Source organism: Apostichopus japonicus, chromosome 16, assembly GCF_037975245.1.
Source record: "Apostichopus japonicus isolate 1M-3 chromosome 16, ASM3797524v1, whole genome shotgun sequence".
NCBI lineage: Eukaryota > Metazoa > Echinodermata > Holothuroidea > Aspidochirotida > Stichopodidae > Apostichopus > Apostichopus japonicus.
The window spans coordinates 4222958-4237004 of record NC_092576.1 but is presented as its reverse complement, the minus strand read 5'-3'; the positions used below and the strand labels follow the sequence as shown (position 1 = coordinate 4237004).

The following is a 14047-nucleotide window of genomic DNA, read 5'->3' as shown; positions in this document are numbered from 1 at the left end:
CATATTTGTTTAGAGGTATGGTTTCCCATATTGCATGTGGGTTATATAGAGAAAGGCGGATATATATATATATATAGAGAGAAAAAGGCGGATAACTGATATGCTCTTTTGTAACAGATAAAAGCAGCGTGTTATTTTTGTTACGTTAACTATGTATTTCCTTGTAAAAAAAAGTATTTCCTGTCAGCAATGAATCGAACCTTTAGTTAGTCAATGAGTGACCTGCTGGACGTAGATGCTAAATAAACACTGTATTCGTTAAAGGATCACACTTATGATACAGGTGTAAAGCAACGAAATTATCAATGTTTGATACATGCATAATAAATACGAGTGATCAATATTCAACAAGTGTCCGTTATTTTACTGCAACATGTAATACTAAGCCCTCCAAACATGCCGTTATTGGAAATTAATAATTCATAGGTGCCAGGGCAATAATATCTTTCTCTAAAACTAAGGAGGTTCGGTAAAGAACAATTCACTTAATAATTTGACAAAATCTTGTTTGTTTTTAGGACACTGGTGTAACCAACAAGACAGACGAGGAAATTATAATGTCCGCAGACGCTGTGCAGGAGGCAACTAGCGATGGCAAGTTTCTGGCCGAAGATCCCATGAGGATCGAGATAACAGTTTCTGCTTTAGAATCAATCGTGGAAGAAGGTATCTCTTCAATCGAGGTGAGAACAAGACATTTTAGAATCTTGTTAAGTAATATCCAAACGTTAAGTGTGTTTTAACGTTGCTTTACGCGTATAGAGAACTGAGCTTTTGTGTGCTAATTTACCAAGACATTATATATGTAATTTTACACTTGACATGTAATTGTATTCAAATAATACCATTCAATTGTAACTTCCTTCCAACCAGGTTACTGAACCAGTGATTAAAGCAGTAAATAATTTGATTGAAGTAGACGGCGATGTTCAAGATAATGTAATGGACGTAGGTGGCAGAATAGTTGCAGCCTTGGAAAAACAAGTCAGTAATTTTCAAAAGAACGAAGGCAACTTTTCCCAGCTTCATGAGAACATCGGCGTAGTCTCTATCAATGTTGTCCCGAGCAATGTCGGTGAAAACCTAAATTTTGCTCACGTTATCGAAGGTGGTAGTACGCGAACCCTTACCGGAGGCCTCACGGGTGGAAAAAATGAGATATATGGAGATGGAAGGGACGTACCACTGGAGCAAGTGATCACATCTATATCTGTACCATCAGAGGTACTCGAGTTACTTGACGGTAATGCTTTACAATTATCATTCCATTCTGAACAACACAAATATTAATTTCCTATTTAAAATGCTTACTTTGCATATTTGTACAGTCTTTGATTATGTTATCTCAGTTTTTCAAATGTTCACAAAAATGACTGTAGACCAATGCAGTATAAATAATTCATTCGCGTTTTCTTATCGAAGGCAACAATGAAGATCACACTGTAGTGAAATAATGATACGTTTCATAAGATTACAACAGCTGAAATTGTTGGTTAATTCGTCCTAGTAACGTTCACTTTAATTAGCAGCATATTGTTAAGGGTATTAAAAATGTAGAAAACTACATTGGTATTTGAACATGAGAAACTCTGATTCATATCCTTAGGTATTTCATTCATGTAATAATCGCGTAAACAGGATTCGTTTTGATAAAATTTGATAATGTAGTCATTTTTTTCAATAGGTGTGGATGGGAAAGTTCCGATAAGCTTCATTATATATAAATCCGATACTCTATTTACCCCATCGAAGCCCACGATGAAGAAGGTGTTGAGCGGAGATGATGATGGAGATGAATACAGCAACTCGTCGATCTCTGAGAGGATAGACAGTCAAATAATAACAACCATTATTGTGACCGGTGATAAAGATGACGATAAAGCTAATGGAGATATTTTTGATATTGCATTAGAATATCCAATCATATCAAAATTTTTCACAATGGAGGTATTAATCAACAGCTTTTGTCCTAAATCCTTCCATGTAAACTCGTGTATGATTTTAATATTTAGTCATGGAATATGCGCCTTTAGTATACAGAAGGAAAGAAATAACATAACATAGGGCATTCCAGCGAACGTTCTTATGACTGTAGTTATTGGATGGAATACATGGACATATCATTAAGCACATTACATTTAGAATATCAATTTTTTATACTTCGTTTTTTTCTCTTTACACATGCTGAAGTGTTCTCTGTTGTTAAAACAAATTCAGATGGTCGTTGGTTGGTAAATCAATCTTGGCTAATCAAGATATTTGGGTGACATCTACCCATTATTTGGTTGTCTTTTTTTGCAATAAAATAAAAGAACTTTCTCTTAAATGGACGGAGAATATTCCTTATAAAGCGAAGATTCTTAACTGACTTAGTAAAAGAAACTTGCTACAAATCAATCGCTACTCTGTTTGTTGGAAATGTACCGAGCCTAGTACCAGTAGCATCATACCATTTACGGCATTTTTGGTTGACTGAAGTTGTCACAAATATATGGATATCCTCCTAGTCTTATATAGTTGCAATAACCTTCACCTTGCGCAATATATTTATTACATGAACTTAATTTATGAAAATACGTATGTCGTCTATTCCTACTTTTAAAGTCTACAACGGACAATTGAGTAATGATTAATTTTAAAGCCAAAAACAAAAATCAGCGTTAATGCTGCGTTTCAATCAGACTGCATTGGCATTAGCAATGTCCATTTTCTATACATTTTGCTTTTTCGAACTAATTTATTGTCCAGTGTTACCTTCTTTATAATAAAAGAAAGTTCACTCAAAACTCACTTTGAATGGCAACATTTTGTTGCAGAATCTTGACGAAGGAGAAGAAAAACTGGATAGCACTTGCGTCGTTTGGTCGTATAACGAAGACACGGATAAAGGATTTTGGTCTGATAAAGGCTGTGATATGTTACAGGACGATTCAGATCTTACCGTGTGCTCATGTAAACACATTGGAAGTTTTGCAGTCTTAATTGTAAGTCAAAAGATTAAGAACTTGTAAATAATCATAGCAAACCGTCAGTATATTTCAGTCAATAGGAATGGCAATCTATCAATACATAATTCTACTGATATTAGTAAAATTATAATTGTTTTGTGAAGTTTCTTTCGTCATGACATCTTCGCTGATATTCATCATCAACACTGAATACATTTATATATTTTTTAATTTATTTAAATATTAATACTTATTTGACATAATAAGATATTTACACGCAAAAAAAAAGAATCAAAGTTTCATTATGATGTTTCTTTCAAGAGAATCCTACCGCAGCCAATTGACATATAAACTGTGAAGTGGAAACACTGCCTTACTGGAAGTGATTTCTTTTGGAAACAATAACTTGTCTGTGAACCTTGCATGCCGCGTATAGACATAGTGCCTAAACTGTCACGCTATATTCAGAACTATTGATATGTAGTTAATGGTACGGACCTCCCACGTTAGCTGTGACGAGGTGTTAACAAGTTCTCGTTCAAGCGTTAAAACTTAAACACCCACCCACACAGACACTTGTGACAGTTGCGTCATCTAGATATTGTTGATTATTAATACCACTGAGACTAACCGTGTTTAAGAGAAGATATCTCCAACAGTATCAACCACAGTATATCTCACAACAGCCGATTCACATAGAGATTACAGTAACTTGTAAATCTTAAAGTTTTGTACCACAGTAAATACTGGATTGTGCTGACAAATCTGATAAATCGGTAGCATGTGCTATTAAGTTTACAGTAATAACTGAGGATATTTGTAATTCCAACAAATCCCAAACAACTGGATTTTTTTGGAATTACACATATCCTCAGTTCTTACTGTAACCCTAATAGCACATGCTACCGATTTATACCACGATCCAGATTTTACTGTGGTACAAAACTTAAAGATTTATAGTAGTAACTGTGTTCTCTATGTGTATCGGGTGGTCACAATCTACTGAGTACATTGAAAAGGAATCGTAGCCACATTATCACAAGGGTATATCCTTTGTTTGTTAGGGTGCTGGGAGAATGCTTAATTATGATAAGTTAATGTTATTTATAGCAAACTGCACATGACTTGCTTGCCTCGTCTGATATAGATATATTTTGAGTTATATTATAATTAAATTACGTAACTTCCTTTTCTTTTACAGAGGGTTGGTCCTATAGAAAACCAGATTGCCCTCTACTACATAACATTAATTGGATCAATAATATCTGGAGTGTGCCTGATATTCTGCATCGTAACCTTTCTATCCATCAAGTAAGTACCAACATCTAAATATATAACAAGGCATTCATATCAGTAATATACACAATAAAGATGAACCGCACATCCTTGAACGAAAATTAAATAAAAATAACAGAAATAAAGAGTTGCTTGCAAGCAATTATTAATCATAACATGGCGATGTCTCATACATGAAAGTATTATGAAATAATATTTTATATGTGCAGACACTTTGTTTTGAGTTAAATTGGTTACAGCGATAATTCAAATTGTTGCAATTTGACTTTGAAGAAGATCCTGCTCCTGTCCCGCGACCTGTATCTAAGTTAATTGACTAGAAACATTGTCATTAAAAAATGCAATATCGAAATAAACTTGTTGATGATATTGTGTGCTCTATATTTATTCTTATTTCAGAGCATTTAGATCGAAACAACCGACTCAAATCCATATCAACCTTTGTTTGTCTCTTTTGGGTTTCTACATTGCTTTCCTGGTTGGTCCTCTCGCTGTAGGGAAGAAACAACGTTGTGCCGCGGTCTCCGCAATCATTCAATTCTTCTGTCTGGCTACGTTGGCTTGGATGTCAGCAGAAGCTTTGAATCTTTATTTCTTGTTTCTCAAAGCTAAGAAAGGGAGCATTCGTTATTTCACACCAATTGCATGCATAGTTGCATATGGTAAGTGTCTGTTTTACAGTTACGTATAAAACTATGACATTTTCGGAGAATCATCGGTACGTGTTTATATGTGCAATTATCAATTATCACTATGGCGAATAGGTGCTTCACCACACAATGGCTATTCTGGGAAGTTTAGAAATAAAATTTGATTGAATATATCTTTTTTTTTTCTTCACTAGCTTTATAACTCTAACCCTTACTTGAACTCCGGTTTAACAAGTAACAATGCTTTAACGACGAGTATTCATTGTGCGCGTTCAAGCATAACGAACCTTATATTGACAATGCGCAATGCAGTTCCCGTTAAGTCGTCACAGTCACCACATCAATTGAAAGAAGTTCTGGGAATAATAAACTCTCACCTTTCTAGTTTGTTTTTGATCTCGTTAAAAGACGCAACCCTGCCTCCAAAACATGACTAACTTTCAAGTTTCCTTGTTGTACTTTTAGGGTTTTGTTTCTTTAGTGAGAAACTTCCTTGATAGTTAACGAACCTATACTACACCGTTCTTAAATTGGTCTCATACAGAGATAGTTTGTTTAAGTATTGTAGAAGTTGATACAATATTTTTTTTTAGGGTGGGGGGCGAAAAATAAAATAAAATGGCCAGGAGTGAGTTTGGACAGAAGAGTATGCAGAGTTAAGCACTCCGAAACGAATGATTACTGTCGTCAATAAGTTATGAGAAGTATGTAAGCTTAGGATATATAGCTATACCAACATATCCTATGCTACAGGGAGTTTATGTATGTTGTGTTGTCGAGTACATTTCAATTATACATACATATCTGTGTGAATCGGATTTTGATCAATAAACTCCCGATATCACACTCCGCTATTTGTGTCTTATTTTGGACAGGTTCATCCTTTACATGCGTTATCCTGGTGGCTTTCCTTGACAAAACAACCGATTATGAAACGGCTAACTAGTAAGTAATATATATTTTGTAAAGACTTATGTGCATTTTTTATTAGCAGCATAAAATAACTTGTTTCAGTTATGCAATCCTGTCAGAACACATCTGACTGGGTACATCTGTTCGGGTCGAAGGCTGATTTAATCGCTCATTAAAGCTGGTATAAAGGTTTTTCTTTTCATTGTGGAACTTCACAGAATGTCAAGTTTGTTCATTAATAGAGCCCTAGTTAGACTTCGTAACATATGCGAATATACTGATTCAATAACACAGCCAAAACATGTAATACAAAACATGTAGAAGAACTTGACATAATTCAACCAATAGTTCAAGGATTGAAAAACAATACTAATGCAAATTTTGTCGCTTAACGGATTCCTTAACTTATCGTTTGGATGCTCTGAAATAGTAACGTAGTATTTTACGTCGATTATAAATAACACAATAGTCAGAGCAAAAGAGTTGCAAGCTATAGTAGCAAACATCTTGTTTTATACTTCCACTGATTAATTATCTTTACGCCATTTGACTATCTCACAATACAACGATTTATTGTTTCTACGTAATGTTAGGTTAACAAAATATACGATTAATGATCATAAACAAAAAGAGACGTACTTACCTCCGTTACGGAATGAAAATGTTGAAAATAATTAAAAAAGCGACAGTTTTACAACGCATGACATTTTCATGTTTGGTTATGTATTTATGTGACACAGCATTGATTTCATATTCTTTGTTCCCAAAGTTGTTTCATCCATCCTGGATACTCCCTCTATTTCGGATTCCTGGCAGAGGTCGGTGCGATGTTTGTATTCAATTTGATCATATTTGCGATGGTCATCCGGAAAATCCTGTGTCGCCCACTGATGGTCAGTAAAGCAAAGGAACATGCAAAGAGGGATGAAATCATTACAAGAATTCGACATGGTGTTCTCTTCTGGTTTGTTCTCGGCCTCTCGTGGGCTTTTGGATTTCTTGCAGCTGTCGACCAATCAACTCTAATATTTGACTATCTGTATTGCATATTCATTGCCTTGCAAGGTGTTTTGATGTTTTTGTTGCTTTGTGTAGCAAATCCGGAATTCAGAAAAATGTTTTTAAAGCTGAAAAGAAGCGAGATCAGTCAAAGCAACAGCACTGGAACAGCTTCTCTTAAAGGTCGATCCACTGTACTTAAAAGTCATTCTACTGAAAAATCTATTTCGGAAAGCAACCAGAGTAATGGTTTCCAGAAATAAAACTGATACTTTGTAATAACCGTAACTATACGGAGTATTAATGAATCATTACACTGTGAAGGTAAATGTTAAGTACAACAAACATAAAATAATCAATTGTCAGTTTAAGTGATTTCAACTTCTAACAAGACCCATATATAGTTTAAATTATTAAGAAAGAAACAAAGAAATTTTGTTAGCTGAATTGTACTGATGACATCATCCAGGCTGCAGTTGCCAGATTTGTTTTCAAAATACCACAAACATTTTAAAACAAAAATTATCATATTTTCGATACAAGATGCTTTGATGATTCAGAAAATGTTCAGCACTTTTGCTAAGCAAACAATATCAGCTAGCAGAAAATAAAGCCTGTATTTGAGCTGATGTAAATACATGTAATTCGATACTTTAAGAATGATACTTTGATTGATGGAATTACTAATTGCCATCTAACGTTGTCACAGGTTATCTAGAATATACTTATAACGCACATTAAACATGTGTCACGTGTCTCATGACACAGAACATTTGGCAATGTAACTGAAAGAGGTGTACTCCGTTTATTCAAGGTGAATCACAAATGTTAATACGATTTGTTTCTATGAATACAAATTAAAAGATTTTTTATCCATTTTAGCGGAATTGATTCTATCCATATTATGTATTTACTCAACCGATTCATATAGATATAACAGTACCTACTGTAACTCTTAAAGTTCTGTTCCACAGAGAAAAAAAAAACTGGATCCTGCTGATAATTCGGTTTAATCGGTAGCATGTGCTATTAGGGTTTGAGTTACAACCGAGGATATGTCTAATTCCAACAAATTCATTCAGTTGGATTTTTGGGGATTACATGTATCCTCAGTTCTTACTGTAAACCTAATAGCAGGTTCTACCGATTTATAGACCGACCCAGTTTTACTCTGGTACAAAACTTAAAGATTTACAGTAGGTATCTTCTCAGTGGGCATCGGGTGATTGTCAAGAGAAAAGGTGTTTTAAAATGTTTAACTCACTAAATACACCAGATAGTACTCAGAATGTCATCATCTTTGACTTATATCATGTGAATTCATAATTTGATCAGGATAAGATAATGTAGTAGGATGGTTGATGGTATTGTTATATTTTGACATATATAGTTATACTCTGTATATAGGTATCGTTGTAGTCTGGTGGTTTATGGGTAGGTGTGTGTTCTTTATTGTTCTAAAGATAAAATCATTCCTTTTTTTGTTTACTTAGACAAAGCAATTTCGTAAACATATTTGTTATGTGTGAAACACCAGCGTGAGTTGGTCGATACTGATGTAACATAAAACGTTACTTGTACAAGTTGACACAGATTGTTGGTTCGAATTGAGAAGAGGTGTTAAAGAAATAAAAAAGACGATAAATATGTTGTTCGTTTCTATTTTACTGCCTTCTTGTGAAGTAATATCGTCGATGACGAATATAAATGTTAAATCGATAGGGTTATTGTACCAGCAGTGACCTATGATGGTTTAATAACATATCCACTGTGAGAAACTATACTACACAAACTAAAAAAAAAAAGCGCTTGCCGAAATTGTTTGATAGTTATATGAAATACCTCTCCAAAATAACTTTTCTTATCGATTCTGTGGCAAAACACCCGATACTCATGGCTGATACAGTAACTACTGTTCATGTCCTGTAACACATGATACACATGTGAAGAACACAGAGTAGTATTTTCTGATGCACGGCTGTGGTACATGAACAGTACTGGCTGTACCAACTATGAGTATCGGCTGGACAATAAATAATATGAGGGTAAACATGTACTATATATTCGTTTTATTACAAATCTATTAGGACTTCCCTCATTTAAACTGAAGTATAACTTGTTTCTCCATAACGGAAGTTATGTTAGTTCGATGTTAACCGCCCGTTCTGTTTTGTCATGACCGTACCTTCTCAGTTTTACCTACTAAGGTCAATGATGGCGCTATTATATTTTGCCAGATTTGTTGCTCGTATAGATATACATTCCGTAATGTAGACCCCAGAAGAACACGTTACAACCGTAATGCAGTTAACAACTGGTGTTAATGTTTTTCTCTAATGTGATTGCAGTTGCCCCTTCGCCATCTTTTACTTGTTAGATGGGAAAGGTTGGGAACTAAACTAGTCTTTCTTATGACGATGTCAGTTTGCTGAGAAGTTGCCAGATATTTTTTTAGGTATCAAAAACTAATAACTTGCTGTTCCATGCGAAATAATGTCACGTCTCATGATAGAGTCTTTAATAATTACATGAGCTAAAACTCCATGGTAAATAACAACACTGTCTTGGACATTCCTAATGGTGAGCAAACGAGAGCATCTTAACTTGCCATGTTTCTCAATCAAATAGAAACTTGAGAGGGTCGTGTGTATCGACTAAAAACGGCAGTCGTGTAAAGTTGCACCAAATATCATTTTGTGGTTTTTGTCATAAACCTCAGCCCATCCTCTGTAGACGCCCTGATAAGTAAAAATAAAAAAGAACATGAAAGTGTTGACACTAAATAGATGAGAATAATTTCGGGTTGAGGTTTGATGAGTTATGTTGTTAAATTTGAGCTTCAACACAAACAACAACGGCGTTTTACCGAAACGTAAGGTTTGGAAGAGCACATGCAGTTAATTTTAACTTTAACAAGCGTCTTGTGTAACTAACAGAAATAAGAAGAATATAGTAGTGTTTTCTTCATTCTAAATTGTTTGTGACATGGTGACTATTCAATTAATTTGTGGAATCATTCCAGCAGAGTAGTTTCTTGATTTATTTGTTGTTTATTGAAGTATAAATCTGGCTACTACGTACAAAGCACCATAAGAGGAATCGTATGCGGTGAGGACCACATAGATTTTTACAACGCGTTGACATTCCTCTCATCTACGTTCGTGTTATGCATGGTTGCTTAATGGATCGGATAGGCCCGGTATATTGCTTCAACATATGTTGTTATTTGACGCTAGTCTACTTTAGACAAAACAAGACGGGTATTATCAATGTAACATTTGAAACAAAAAGCGGACCTATAACAACAAATTCAATAATACATTCCTTTAAGTGATTGATTGTTACTCTATCGGAATGGTTTCCTGGCTCACCTTGTCAAGATACAAGGATGGTGACGTGATTGTACCATTGTATCTCCGCTTTTCTGAAAGTGAAATAAATTGCAAGACGAATATTGAAAATACATATCTTATAAATCAGCATTCTAAACTGGCTTTGATGTGAACATCAGCTTATTAGAATTGATGAGGACCTCACACAATTCTATAAAAAAAACAGGGGGTTGTTTAAAAGGAAACAATACCGCGATGACTGGCTTTTGCCATACCTTTAAGCTAGCGAAGTCAATGATGTAAGATTGTTGTAACTTCTGGCACAATGTCTGTGTTCTATTGGATGACTGGAATATTATAGCGATCACTTTTGGATTTTGTTTCTGCTACTTTCAGACACCAAAGTAAGGGTAGGCATCGGTGTAAAATTCAATAGGCGTAATTTAATGTTTTAATGATAACAGCCTTCGTTACATCATAGAGACGGCATTATGCATAACTGAGGGAAATGCTTTTTCTGGATTTTGTGGAATGACAAGTATTACGCGACAGGTTTGGTGCTGCATGGAAATGAAATATTGTTTATTACACATCGTGATAAAGGTTAGATAGCTATAAACAAGCGAAACAGAATAACCTGTTTAAGTCATGAATATATTTGATATATCAGTGACTTATGGGCATAGGTGAAACTTAAAAGGTCTATTTCATATATGCGTGACATATGGTCAAAAGGTTAAACCTAAAGGTCTATATACGTGACATATTGTTAAAGATTAAACTTTAAGGTCTACTTGATAGATTATTGCGATATTGTCAAAGATTAAACTTTAAGGTCTACTTCATAGATTAGTGCGATATTGTCAAAGATTAAACTTAAAGGACTACTCCAAGGCTGATATTCTTCATAAAAGAAACACCATTTACGGCGACGTTAGAAAACAAGACACTGGAAGGTGCATAACCTTAAACTTAGCAACCTAAAGAGAAGTCAAGTTTTTACTTACCTCCTTTGAAAATGGGACATATGTCATTGAACTTGCAAAGTATCCCATCGTAAACATAGTCCCATCCTTCGTCTACCTTGGTAATGTTTATTTTTATCGTAGCGACCAAGAGATCTTCATCTAAAGCATTTAATGGAAGAAGTCTATTTAATTGTTGCTGAATTTATATATATATATATATATATATATATATATATATATATATATATATGTATATGTATATATATATATATATATATATATATATATATATATATATATATATATATATATATACATATTTATTACAAAATATATAGTAAAACAACACTTTACCAAAGGTATGCAAGCACATGTAATCAAATGAACACATAATGTCTTTCAGATATGGTAATATATTAAAACGACCGCTCCAAACTAAGGTATGTTAGACTTAATTATGATGGAAAAGTGATGCACAAAGCTGGACTACAAGGTAAAAGTTGATTAGCTATCTTTAAGGGAATATCGTTGTGGTAAATAATTTCTTCCAACAAGAATGATGAATCGCATACGTGTAACGCTTAGGTGCACACTTTGTTTACATGTTATAGTTCAATAACTCAAATAAATTTAGTCTCCAAAAAGTTAGTCATGGCATACCCGGGGTCATCCATAAAGCAAATCGGGTTGTGAGCTTAATATTAAAATAAGCTCCGACCGCACATTTTCGTTGCTAAATGCAATTATTGAATATGAACTTATAGTGTCTTGTGTATTTCAAACTTACTGTAAAGATATATTCGACATTTTCATCATAAAGCTACAGTCTTGCATAATAAATTAACGCCGTCATGAAACAATAATTTTCTACAGTTCAAGTGGTAACTTTTTTTTTTTTTTTGGGGGGGGGGGGGTTGTTTCATATTTTTAGTTGTTGGGAAATACAGACTGGTGCTACCAAAAATATCGTAACTATTCACATCTCTCAGATTAATTAAGCTAACCGAGTTAATGAAATATATTTTCAATATGCTTCGTTGCTAACGTAAGTAACACATGCAATATAAACATTTAATAACAAGCCAGTACGGTTATCTCATTAATTAAATAACAAATGCGCAAGACAATACTGCACAACACCAAACGATACAGGCTCATTAGGAGTCTATATGATATGTTATGATTATTGAAAACCTTACATGCTATAAATTGGAAGTCAAGACTTATCGGTTGATAATATTTCGGTGGAAAAGGGGTTGCTGAAAAGTTAACTCCTTTTGCCCATGGACCTGTCAAGAAATATATAAAATAGTATGTTTATAAAATTTGTATTTTGTTGAGCAAATTGACCATTTTATGATTCCATAAGCTCAAGACCAATTGGATTTTTTTCTTCTTCAAACGTCATTTTGCGTTTTATTTCCTGCAACATGGTTGAAGGACATATATGGTGTCAAGAAACGTGATATTTAATCCATCGAACATTTTTAAAAGTTTGTCTACGCATAACGGGTACAATCATTGTATAGGAAAAATTAATTTTTTGGACTCATTTTCAAAATGTTCATAACTGCTTAAATGTGACCAATTAATATTTTCGAATCCCAAAGGTGTCTTAGTTAGGTAAGTGTGAGATGCGTTCACGGATTGGCATAACATTAGTTTAACACATGATGGGGCTGCATTGTTGTACCTGCAGAACGTATTCCATACTCTTTCACTCTAAGAAATATATAGATATACAATATATACTGCTGGTCATGAAAGGAACTAGCAAGCTGTCTCAATTTAGAAAAACATTCAACATTCCATCTCGCCGATGAAGTGTACGACTAAATTACACATATTCTCAGTTCTTACTGTAATCCTAATAGCATTTGCTACCGATTTATAGCACGATCCAGTTTTTACTGTGGTAAAAAACTAAGATTTACAGTAGTTAACGGTGTTCTCTATGTGTATCGGGTGATGCTGCTCACAGGGATGTTAAAACGAAATGGATGTGCAGGGCTTTTAAGAACTTATGTTTGCCGATTCAAAATTAAGGACTGGATAATGTCTCGATCAAGTGAAACGGTTGTTGACATATATTAGCAAACGCAACAGTTTCACAAATGGATTGTTTCTCTATTCATCTAACAAACTTCGCATTTCCTAATTTATTTGACGCGGTCCATGTATGACGTTTGAAATCAGAAGAGAGCAACCACTTACGCGTCTGTTTGCTGTAAACTTGGACAACACTGTAAATTTGAAATTAATAATGGAGGAAATTATTCATAATTGTGTCTTCGTGTCATGCTGGTATTATAATCATCTATACTAGAAGGTTTACAGACGACGCATGACATTGCATATCTGTTACATTTGCCCAGGATAGTATGGAAGGCTTAACAGTCAAAACAAAAACTGTATCCGTGGCGCCAACAACCACGATTCAAAGATAACCTCTCTTGTTTGATATCCTTCACAGATAGTACACATTCCTTGTATGTGCTTTAAATTTAAACAAATATAATATTTTGACGTCAATCATCAAACTTGTAATGCCCTTCCTACTCAAAATTGTTGGCTACGAGTCTAGGTCCATAGCTGCCATTAGTCATAAACATTTATTATTTGTATTGTGTGCAGGTGTAACGATATATGAGCTGTTATCTTGTTAACTTACCAGTAAACGAGAAATTGCAATTTGATGGGTCATCCAGTTCGTTGCTCGTTGAATCCACTTTCACATAGTATGGTACAGTTATGCTTAAGGCAGAGACAAACACCAGTATACTTAATCCTACGTTCATGGTGCTGGATTAGCCTGCTCTTTTCTTCTCCTTCTCCAACAAGTAAAGTCTGTTGGTTTAAATTCTGATTATTCTGTACTACAAACTGTGGTATAGCTGTTACTATCGTTATGAAGACAGCTCTGCTAATCATGGGAGGGTTTA

The 14047-nt window shown here is 34.4% G+C and overlaps 2 protein-coding genes across 3 annotated transcripts in view; one reads left to right on the top strand and one right to left on the bottom strand.

Annotated features, from left to right (window-relative positions):
* Positions 1–8452, top strand: part of LOC139983381 (adhesion G-protein coupled receptor G4-like) — a 25815-nt gene extending 17363 nt beyond the window's left edge. For both annotated transcript variants that reach the window (XM_071996903.1, XM_071996904.1), the window contains 8 exons: positions 519–683; positions 874–1243; positions 1685–1947; positions 2817–2984; positions 4150–4259; positions 4644–4906; positions 5770–5839; positions 6576–8452. In XM_071996903.1, coding sequence (XP_071853004.1) covers positions 519–683; positions 874–1243; positions 1685–1947; positions 2817–2984; positions 4150–4259; positions 4644–4906; positions 5770–5839; positions 6576–7068 — 1902 coding nt within the window. In that variant the 3' untranslated portion in view covers positions 7069–8452. The remainder of the gene's footprint in view (positions 1–518; positions 684–873; positions 1244–1684; positions 1948–2816; positions 2985–4149; positions 4260–4643; positions 4907–5769; positions 5840–6575) is intronic.
* Positions 8451–14047, bottom strand: LOC139983382 (uncharacterized). Its single transcript, XM_071996905.1, has 5 exons — positions 13777–14047; positions 12305–12394; positions 11145–11264; positions 10177–10229; positions 8451–9543 (listed from the first exon to the last, which is right to left on the bottom strand). Exons 1-5 carry the CDS (start codon positions 13901–13903, stop codon positions 9460–9462), a joined length of 474 nt encoding a protein of 157 aa, XP_071853006.1. The 5' UTR covers positions 13904–14047; the 3' UTR covers positions 8451–9459.

Bases quoted from the DNA above. Each gene is read 5' to 3' on its own strand.
- LOC139983382 (XM_071996905.1), bottom strand. From the start codon at position 13,903: ATGAACGTAGGATTAAGTATACTGGTGTTTGTCTCTGCCTTAAGCATA. The intron at 10,230-11,144 runs GTAAGTAAAAAC...TTTCACTTTCAG, and splicing joins ATGTCCCATTTTCAAAGGAG to AAAAGCGGAGATACAATGGT. The intron at 9,544-10,176 runs GTGAGCCAGGAA...TTTACTTATCAG, and splicing joins CATCCTTGTATCTTGACAAG to GGCGTCTACAGAGGATGGGC.